Genomic DNA, 10,926 nt, shown 5'->3' with positions numbered 1-10,926 from the left:
ATATATCACGATGCTATTATATTATCTTTAATAATATATTAGCCACATGGATCTCTGGGAAAGTCCACAAGACAGGAATTTCCAAAAAGGTCACGGCCTAGCTTTGTGCTGACAGGAAAAGATCCTCAACACTACTTTCACTTCTTAAAGACTTCCTAGAAAACTGAAACATGGACGGAAACGTCATGACATCATTGGATTATGCAATCCAGTAGAAATGTATATAAACAGACCAATGCCGCTGTACTTCACACAGCTGTCTACTCTAGATCTTGGTCAGAGAGAATCCAACACCATCAATATGGACAACAAGTGTGCTGTCATCATGTGCGTTCTCCTGCTCTCTACTCCTCTTATACAAGGTACAGTGAAATACATAATACATCTCATGGAATCTATGTAATTACAGACGTTTGTACTTCTTTTGCCATTGTCTATAAAAGCACTGATCATTTCTTATATTTTTTAATCAGGGTTTGCCATTGCTTGTGGGAAACGTTGCCTGTGTAATAAACTATCTAAGCAGGTGAATGTGATGGCCCTGGCTCAGCTAGAGGTTTATCCAAGAAGCTCTCTGTGTGAAAACACTGAATATATGTAAGTAGGGTGCACATGATTACATGGTGTTTAAGTCAATATGTACTTACCAAATGGGTAAGTGGGTAATGGTTTCCTTAATATTATTCTTCCTCAGTGTCACATTGAAAAGCACCGGTGCTACAAAATGTGTCAGTCCACACCTGAAAGAAATAAAAGTTCTGCTCAGTGGAAAAAATCGGTAAGTGCAATTTTTAGAAATCTCCAGACATTTTGTCTTTGTTTTTTCCCCATTTTGTGCACAAGGCCAACCATTATAATACATACATATAAATGGTGTGTAGGGCCTATTTTGTTTATTTTGCTAATTGTTTCTAATTCAGACAGATTATTGGGGAAACAATATACTTTAAAAAAAATAATATCACAATTAGAGTGTGTAAACCCTAACAAATCGTTTTTCTTTTTTGCTCCCGGTATACCATTTTAGCATTATTTTATATCTGTTGAATTAGTGAAAAAAAATACCCACTAGACTTGTCATAAATCCAGTAAGCTTGGAACTCCCTGTAAACTTATCAGCTCCATCAGTTATCACTTCTGTCCAGCTGTCTTCTGTGGATCCCAGAACAGAACATTGAGCAAGCTTTGTTATCTTAGGACAGGACATGTTTTACTGGCAGAATCACCTGGGGCTCTCAGACTCCTCCAAATTAGTTTTTTTGGCTGCTGTAATCCAACTTCTTGTTAGAGAGGGGTTTATTTACTAAAGGTGGAAAGTGTAAAATCAGTTTCACTTCTGCATAGAAACCAATGAGCTTCTAACCCCAGCTTGTTCAATTAATCTTTGGTAATAAAACATGGAAGCTCGTTGGTTTTTATGCAGAAGTGAGCCTGATTTAACACGTTACAGCTTTAGTAAATAAACCCCTATGGACTATGGGAAAATCTGAGCACCATGGAACGGCCCATAATGCACTGTGACATCGCAGTGCATTGCTGTATGATGATTGCCAAAGCATGCACCTGACCTGCATGCTTTGGTCAATCACAGCGTGCTTTGCTAAGAGAGACATAATTGGCCAAAGGCAGGGGGCCTTTGGTCAATCATGGCTTAGTGGGGCCTAAGTCCACGCCCCACACTATATAAGGCAGCTTACACGGTGGCCGTGTGTAGTGTTGTTGGCGTGGACAGAGCGATAGCTTGATTTGGATTAAGCAGACAGGTTACTCAGTTAGTGCCAGTGTGTTTGATATATATACAGTCAGTCTAGTATATAGGTAGTTGTAGAGTAGGCTCTTTATCTTCTCAGGTGGTAATGCTGCCCATTCCTCTTGGCACAACTGTATATATAATATATATATATATATATATATATATATATATATATATATATATATATATATACTCTGCATCCAGTGTAGCCTATATGTACCATACATTTTGTGGTGTACTGCATCCAGTGTAGCCTACATTTACAGTGCATTCAGTGGTGTACTGTTTCTAATACACTTCAGGTGGTGTACACATTATCTAATGCAGTGTGTACAGTTTCTACTACTTTTCTGGTGGTGTACACAGTATTTGATACAGTGTGTACAGTTTCTACTACACTTCTGGTGGTGTACATAGTACACAATACAGTGCAGCCATAGTACAATTTCTACTAAACTTCTGGTGGTGTACACAGTACGCAATATAGTGCAGCCGTAGTACAGTTTCTAATAGAGTGCAGGCAGTGTACATAGTATCTAATACAGTGTGTACAGTTTCTACTACACTTCTGGTGGTGTACACAGTACACAATACAGTGCAGCCATAGTACAGTTTCTATTACATTTCTGGTGGTGTACACAGTATCTAATACAGGGTGTACAGATTCTACTACCCTTCTAGTGGTGTACACAGTACACAATATAGTGCAGCTGTAGTACAGTTTCTAATAGAGTGCAGACAGTGTACACGGTATCTAATACAGTGTGTACAGTTTCTACTACACTTCTGGTGGTGTACACAGTATACAATACAGTGCAGCCGTGGTACAGTTGTTAATACAGTGCAGGTGGTATACACAGTATCTAATACAGTCTGTACAGTTTCTAATACACTTCAGGCGGTGTACACAGTATCTAATACAGTGTAGTGTGGTGTTGCAAAACAAAAAAAAATACATCATGTCCGGAAAGACCACTAAGGAGAGGCAGATGCTTACAGGCCACTAAAAGAGGGCACGCAGCCTCTGTGTCTACAGTCAACAGTTCTGGTCGCTGACATTTTTTTTTCTGCAGAAGAGTTGGTGGAGTGGATAACAAAGCCGTCCTTATCCTCCTCATCCTATGTCACCCAGGCTCAGTAGTAGTTTGCCTTCCAACACAGCTGCCAAAGCGGCCTATTCCACCGGCTCCTTGTCCACAGTGACTCCTTCCGTAGCACTCCCATCATGCACAGAGGAGTCCCCAGAATTATTCGACCACAGTGTCGGGTACATGCTGCTGGAGGATGCGCATCGATTTGAAGGCCCTGATGTTGGTTCCCAGGTTGAGGAAGAGAGTAGCATGAACATAGAGAGAGAGGTGCCCAAGATGGCAGTCATGTTCCCCCACCTGCGGCATACTGCCAAGTTTGCTCCAGTGATGAGTGAGAGGAGGGGATGATGAGGTCACTGACTGTACTTGGGTGCCTAAGAGAGGAGGAGGAGGCATAACTTCAACGAGGCAGGATGTTCTCAAGGGGGCAGCTTAAAGGCAGCCACCCTATTGCATCACACCACAGAGCTCCGCAGGTGAAGGGCACTGCTGACTCCCAGCTGACTTTTAAAAGTTCCTTGGTGTGGGCCTTTTTCGACACATGTGCAGCAGATTGCACCATTGCTGTTTGCCACCTATGTCAAGCGTGGCCAGAACAGCAGCCGCTTGGGCACCACATGCTTGACCAGACATATGACGACCTGCCATGCAGTCCATTTGCCACAGCACTTGAAAGAACCACGTAAAAAAAGGGGGGACTTCTCCTTGCTCCTCATCTGGGATCTCCAACCCTACTATGCCTCCAGTCCTCTCAAAAACCTGCACTGACAGGAATGAAAGTATAGCAATAGGTGTCCCAAGTACTTGCAGCCAATCTGCTATCAGTACAACACCATCTGATTTTAGCAGGCAAATTTCCCTACCCCAGTTGCTGAACCATAAAAAAAATAGATCCCAGCCATCCACATGCTCAGCGTCTAAATGCTAGCTTGGCCAAATTGCTAGCACTGCAACTGCTGCCTTTTTATTTGGTAAACTCTGCCCCTTTTCGTGAATTTGTGGAATGTGCTGTACCCCAATGGCAGGTTCCAAAATGCCATCTCTTTTTTCACCATGAATGAAATACTTATATAGCGCACAATGCGAACTGAATCGCCTCTAGTTTTGACCTTGTTGAACAGGGCAGTCAGCAATAGGGTTCATATTACAACTGACTCATGGTCCAGCAGGCATGGGCAGGAACATTACCTTTCCTTCACGGCGCACTGGGTAACTCTGCTGGCAGCTGGGAAGGATGCGGGACAGGGTTGAGTGTTGTTGGAGCTTGTTCTGCCTCCAAAATGCTAGTGGTGATTCTGCTACATCTCTATCCTCCACCCCCTTCTCTTCTTCCTCTATGGCCTCTTATGCAGATTTGTCCTCTGAACCAGCAGTGCTCCATAAGCATTCAAGGGGCTACGCAAGCAGTCAGGCTAAAAGATGCCATGCGGTACTTGAGTTTGTCTGCCTAGGGGACAGGAGCCACACTGGGGCAGATATTCTGTCAGCTTTGCAGCAGCAGGCTCAGAGGTGGTTGATGTCACACCAGCTGAAAAGGGACACTTGTCCCATGTTCCCTGTTTGGCACACGTCCTGAATTTGGTGGTGCAGCAATACTTGATTAGGTGCCCAGGCTTACAAGATCTCCTAAGGCAGACCAGAAAAGTCTGTGGTCATTTCCGCCGGTCATACAATGCCAGTGCTTGGCTCGCTAACATTCAAAGGGAATGCAACCTACCCAACTGCCTCATTTGTGACATGCCCACCAGGTGGAACTTAATGTTGGCAATGCTGCAGCGGCTGCACACACAGCAGAGGGCCATAAATGAGCTCCTGTGCGAGTATGGCACCAGGACAGGGTCAGGGGAGCTTGCCTTCTTTTTGCCACGCCAGTGGCTACTGATCAAGGATGCATGCATTGTCCTGTCATCATTTGAGGAGGCCACGAGGATGGTGAGTAGCGACAATGCATGCATTAGTGACACTGTCCCTCTAATCTTCCTATTGGAGCACACACTTCGTGGAATCATGGACAGGGCACTTGAGGCAGAACAGCGGGAGGAAGAGGAGGACTTTCTTACCCCTCAATGCCCCCTTTATCCAGATAGCATTCCTGCGGACCCGCTAAACACACAGGAAGAAGAGGAGGAGGAGGATTGTGTCAGCATGGATGTAGAGGATAACACTCAGCAGCAGTCTTCAAGGGATGGTTTTCAGTCCCCAGAAACCCAAGGAGTTGTATGTGGCTGGGAGGAGGTAGTTATGGATCATGTGACCCTTAGTGACCCAAAGGACTCATAATCGAATGCCTCTGCAAACTTACGCTGCAAGCCTCCCTGATTCTGCAAAGCTTGCGAAAGGACCCTAGAATTCCTGGTATCAAGGAGAGGGATCGTTACTGGCTGCCAACCCTCCTTGATCCACGTTACAAGGGTAAGGTTGCAGAACTCATCCTGCCTTTGCAGAGGGAGCAGAGTATAAAGCATCTTCAGGCCTTGAAGAAAGGTTTGTGCAATACATTTCCAGACCCTGGGAGGTTACAATTTCCTGGTGCTGGACAATGTGTTGCTGAGGCTTCATTCAGTCAGAGGAAGAGCGGTGGAGTAGGTGGCTGGCTGACCGATGCATTTAAACTATTTTTCAGTCCTCAGCACTAAGGTCTGATCGGTTCAAGCAACCATCACATTACATGGTGCAGGAATATCTAAGGACAAGAGCAGACTTGGAGACTGCTATTCACAGTATATAGTGCCATTTTTAAAAAAAAAATTGGGTGCAGGGTTCCCCTTAATATCCATACCAGTCCTAAAGGGCCTGGTATGGATTTTGGGGGTGACATCCACACCATTTTTTTTTTTAAATTGTATTTTCTATCTATATTGCAGTACAGATATGGGCAGTTTTAAAAGAATATTTTTTTCCTTTAGAAATGTAATTTTGCTGTGGCACTGTTATAAACATGGGAAAGAAGCACTACCTTACAGGCATACTAAGGACACCCCCCAGGCATGATATTTAAAGGAATATTTCATTTTTATTGTTTCACTTTAGGCATTATTAAAATCACTGCTCCGGAAAACGTCATTGATATATGTCCCCTGGGGCAGGACCCGGGTCCCCAAATGCTTTTTATGGCAATAACTTGCATATAAGCCTTTAAAATTTCCACTTTTGATTTTTCACATTCGTGTCCCATAGACTTTACTGGTGTTCGCCTGTTCAAACAAATGTATTGCCTGTTTGCATGTTCTGCTGCAAACCAATCCAGGGAGTGTTCGGCTCATCCCTTCTCCTCACACATTTGGCCATTGGGATGACTTAGCCTCTTACAGATAGCTAAAAAGATCAATGTTGTCAGTGGGAACTTATTTGAGAGGCAAAAATTGCTCATTACGTCAAGGAACACCTAGCAACCTCTGGAGAAACCCTAGAATTACATGGATCCCTGGTTGAGAAACCTTGCTCTAGTCCAGGGGTCTCCAAACGATTGCCAATCAGTTGTTCAGGAACTACAATTCCCATCATGCCTAGTCAACTGCTGACCTAAAGCAGGTGAAGTAGCAATGGATGTAACTTGTACATAGCTCATTAGATATATATCAGCTAACTCTTGTACAGAGAAATAGTGATAGTTTATTAAATGATGTTCTATTTTATAAATTAAGCATATTTATAAAGCAGTGAATGTGACTTTTAGCAAACATTTCCTGAAAGTGGATCTAAAGTGATTTATTCATCTGCAGCGAATGTTTGGTGGATGTCACATTTACTGCTTTATACCTATGCTCCATGTGCCATGTTTTGGACAAGGCAACATTTATGGAATGTCATGTCAGCGTGCATGTCTTATGATCTATGAATGAATGAATGAATGAATGAAATACTTGTATAGCGCACAATGCGAACTGAATCGCCTCTATATTTTCATTGCTCTAGGTTCCTGAAACATATTCCTGTGATCAGACACCCCTGAGTAAAAAATAGAAGCTGAGGAATGTGGAAGAAAGTGGAGTACATTCTAGGAAAATAAATTCTACCTCCTGCACTGTCAAGTGACTATGGATAACAGGGCATTTCTATACACTGCTGGGAAATGTATATATATGTGCAAAGTTGTACATGTTTAATGTATGTATATTTCTTTGTTTTAAAGCAAATTTGTGTATTTAAAATATGCACGTTGTTTGCACAGCTCACTAGAAAACCAGGTAATTTATTTATTATTATTTCAGGTATTTATATAGAATTGACAATTTATGCAGCACTTTACATATATTGTACGTTCACTTCAGTCCCTACCCTCAAGCAGCCTACAATCTAAGGTTACATACATACGAGTAACTTTCTCTAACGAGCCAAAAATCAAGAAGCACAAAGAATAACTTTATTTAGAGAAAGAAAAAGTAACATCTTGTTAGATGTTGAAATATAAAAGCAATTATGTCATTTCCATGGAATGCATGTTGGCAGCCATTATTTTCTTTGGTTCTCATATGCATAGAAGGCACAAGGTTTTCTATGTATCTGAACAGAGAAGTGTACAGAATACCTCCATGCTCTGCTTAATTACCCAGTGCACTAGGTGTGCTGTAAAGGGTTCAGAATTAAAGCCTCATGCACACAGGACGTTTTTATCGTTGCTCCTAGGGGCTTTTGGTGTATTTCCCCTGCCTCTGAACTCCCCTGCATGTTAGCTTATGTGTCCATGCACACATGGGGGAGATTTACTAAATCTGTTGCACACAGAATCTGGCGAAGCTGTCCATGGTAGCCAATCAGCTTCTATCTTGTTCAATTAAGCGTCGACAATAACATAAAATAAAATCTGGAATCTGGGCTGGTTTGGTTTCTATGCACAGCTGTACCAGATTCTGCATGCACCAGTTTTAGTAAACCTCCCCCATAGTCTTTTAGCAGAGTTTAATGGCAGGAGATTTTAAAGGCAAGAAAACTTGACTGTAAATGCATGTTATTGCGTGGTAACTTTATTATATGTATAGCGCTTGAGTGCTAATTCATTTCAATGGCCAGATATTTATTCTGGTCAATTAAATTTAATTAAACAACACCCAAATTATTGATGCCTGTATAGTATTTATATTTGTCAATACCATCTAGATATAAATACATACCTACTAAGATCATTTTTTAAGATGTTTATTTTTTATGTCCAGAAATAAAATTATGAAAAAAAAATCATGGTGTGCTTTTGGTGTTCTGTTCTGTAACCTCTAACTCTGGGACCCACCCTTGTCCTTAAGCCTTGTACACACAATCGGATAGTAGGCCAACAAAACCGTGAACTTTTGTCCAAAGGGCGTTGGCCGAAACTTGTCTTGCATACAAACGGCATGAAATTGTTGGCCAACAAACATGAACGTAGAGATGTACTATGTTGTTTTCCAAAAATACAATGTAAAATTGACAAGGGATACAAACGCAGTTGTATCTTTGATCTTAAAAACTATGGGATAATGGTGTTGTGGTAACTTGCCCAAATAAAAAAAAAATTAAAAACAGCATAATAATATTATTCTTGATATCACTATAAAAAAAAAGCCTTTGAAAATTTGTTTGCAATAATTATCCCATAAATGCGCTGCATTTCGAGATTTCATAATTTGCTACGTCACGAATGTTAATTCTTCATTATGAACGCTAGTTTACAAGACCTACTGCTTCTGGCTCATACTTGCTTCTGAGCATGCGTGTTTGTACTTTGGACTTTTGTCCGACGGACTTGTGTACACACACTCAGAAAATTCGCCAGCCTGTCGTCACACATTTCCCGTTGGAAAATCCAATCATGTGTACGAGACTTAACTCTACGGATATCCATAACAAATTTGGGTTCCATTCACTCAGCAGGTTTAAAAATTGCCTCCTAGCAATTCATAAAATTCTGAATGATAGTTCGTTTAGGGAGCCTTCTAGAAGTGAAAACTGCATGTTTGCTTCTACAGCCATCAACACATTCATGTGTCTTTATTAATGGCAATACTCTCCCTCACTTATTTCATCATTCTTTCCACCTCTCTGCCCCACATACAATACATATATGTGCCTCCAGATTTCAGATCAGATAGAGATGCCCTAGTAGACCTGTTTATTATATCCACCTGTAAAATGTCCCATTACCTCTTTAGAATAATATGTACTCTGAGAAAATTCCTTAACCACTTCAATACATATGCACTTTCTCGCCCAGACCAATTTTCAGCTTTCAGCACTCTCACATTTTGGATGACAATTACTCAGTCATGCTACACTATATCCAACGAAAATTGTTATCATTGTTTTGCTCACAAATAGAGCTTTCTTTTGGTGGTATTTAATCACCACCAGGTTTTTTATTTTTTGGGATATAAGTGAAAAAAACTGCAAGCATTTTGAAAAAAAACACTTTTTTTTAGTTTCTATTGTAAAATTTTGCAAATAAGTAATTTTTCTTCATAAATTTGGGACAAAATGTATACTGCTACATATCTTTGGTAAAAATAACCCAAAATAGTGTATTTTTTTAGTCTGTGTGAAAATTATAGATTCTACAAGCTATGGTACCAATCACTGAACATTGATCACATCTGATCACACCTGATGTACTGACATCTCATTTCTTAAGACTCTAACAAGCCATGAAAGTACAAATACCCCCAAATGACCCCTTTTTGGAAAGTAGACAGTCCAGTGTATTTACTAACAGGCACGGTGAGTTTTTTGAAGTTGTAATTTGTTCCCACAATTCTTGGGAAAATTAAGACTTTTTTTTTTTACACAAACGTGTCATATTAACAGGTGATTTCTCACACACAGCATATGCATAATTGCAACTACACCCCAAAATACATTCTGCTACTCCTCCTGAGTATGGCGATACCACATGTGCGAGACTTTTAGACACTCTGCCCACATACAGAGGCCCAACATTGAAGTAGCACCTTCAGACGTTCTACGAGCATAAATTGCACATATCATTTCTCAACCCCCTATTACAATTTTGAAGCACCAGGACAATGGAATTGTCCACAAAATGATCCCAATTTGGAAAGCAAACACCCCAATGTATAATCTATGAGGCATAATGGGGCAGCACAGTGGTGTAGTGTGCTGCCCCATTTGCACTTTCACCTAGCAGCAATAGGGTTGCTGGTTCAAATCCCCACCACGACACTATCTGCCTGGAGTTTGCATGTTCTCCCTGTGCCTGCGTGGGTTTCCTCCGGGTACTCCGGTTTCTTCCCACACTCCAAAGACATGCTGGTAGGTTAATTAGACCCTGTCCAAAAAAAATTGGCCGTATGTGTATGTCAATGTTGTAAGTGTGTCGGGACCCTACAGGTTAAAGGACTGCATGAAAGCTGCAGACAGATACCGGTGGCAAGAAAGCGCCCTGAGGTGATTCAGTTTGCATAGGTAGCGCTATACAAGTCATTCATTCATTCATAATGAGTCTTTTGAACAGTTCATTTTATTCCAGAAGTTTTTGGAGAGTTTGGAAAAACACTTTTTTTTACACAAAGTTGTCCATTTATAAGATATTTTTAACACATAGCGTGTACATAGCAAAAATGACTCCCCCCGCCCCAGGTAAATTCCTTTACTCCTCCTGAGTATGGCGATACCACATATGTGAGACTTTTACACATCCTGGACACAAGCAGAGGCCCAAGATTAAAGTAGCACCTTCAGGCGTTCTAGGAACATAAATTACACATAATTTTCTGACTACTGATTTGAAGGCCCTTCATATTTCTAACACATAGCAGGTACATACCATTCTGGAGAATTTGGATGTCAACACCTGAAACTCGTTGTGTTCCTTAAAGCATTCTTGAACCATTTTTGCAGTGTGTCAGGGTGCATTTTCCCACTGGAAGAGTTCAGTGTGATCAGGGAATACAATTTCATTGAAGGGGTGTACCAACAGTGTTTATGTAGGTGGTTTGTGTCAAAGTAACATCCCCATGAATGCGAGGACCCAAGGTTTCCCAGAAAACATTGCCCAAAACTTCACACTATCTTTGCTGGCTTGTCTTCTTCCCATACTGCACCCTGGTGCCATCTGTTCCCCAGTTTTTCTTCTTTCTGAGCCCATTCTGAGTA

At 41.3% G+C, this 10,926-nt stretch overlaps 1 protein-coding gene across 1 annotated transcript; it reads left to right on the top strand.

Moving 5' to 3' along the window:
* The first annotated feature begins 224 nt into the window (after positions 1–224).
* On the top strand, positions 225–8,012 carry LOC143974785 (C-X-C motif chemokine 10-like). The gene is made up of 4 exons (XM_077476520.1): positions 225–362; positions 474–597; positions 695–778; positions 6,760–8,012. The coding sequence occupies exons 1-4, from the start codon at positions 236–238 to the stop codon at positions 6,794–6,796; spliced, it is 372 nt and encodes a 123-aa protein (XP_077332646.1). The 5' UTR covers positions 225–235; the 3' UTR covers positions 6,797–8,012.
* The last annotated feature ends 2,914 nt before the right edge of the window (positions 8,013–10,926 follow it).

The sequence above is a fragment of the Lithobates pipiens genome, unplaced genomic scaffold, assembly GCF_037356315.1.
Source record: "Lithobates pipiens isolate NorthernLeopardFrog02 unplaced genomic scaffold, aLitPip1_a1.2 Scaffold_13, whole genome shotgun sequence".
In the NCBI taxonomy this organism is placed as follows: Eukaryota; Metazoa; Chordata; class Amphibia; order Anura; family Ranidae; genus Lithobates; species Lithobates pipiens.
This window is presented reverse-complemented; position numbering and strand designations above follow the sequence as displayed.

What these genes read in the sequence shown, in the direction of transcription:
- LOC143974785 (XM_077476520.1), top strand. Translation starts at nt 236, where the DNA reads ATGCCGCTGTACTTCACACAGCTGTCTACTCTAGATCTTGGTCAGAGA. An exon ending in TGTGAAAACACTGAATATAT is followed by an intron (nt 598 to 694) that starts GTAAGTAGGGTG and finishes ATTCTTCCTCAG; the next exon opens with TGTCACATTGAAAAGCACCG. An exon ending in CTGCTCAGTGGAAAAAATCG is followed by an intron (nt 779 to 6,759) that starts GTAAGTGCAATT and finishes TCATTGCTCTAG; the next exon opens with GTTCCTGAAACATATTCCTG.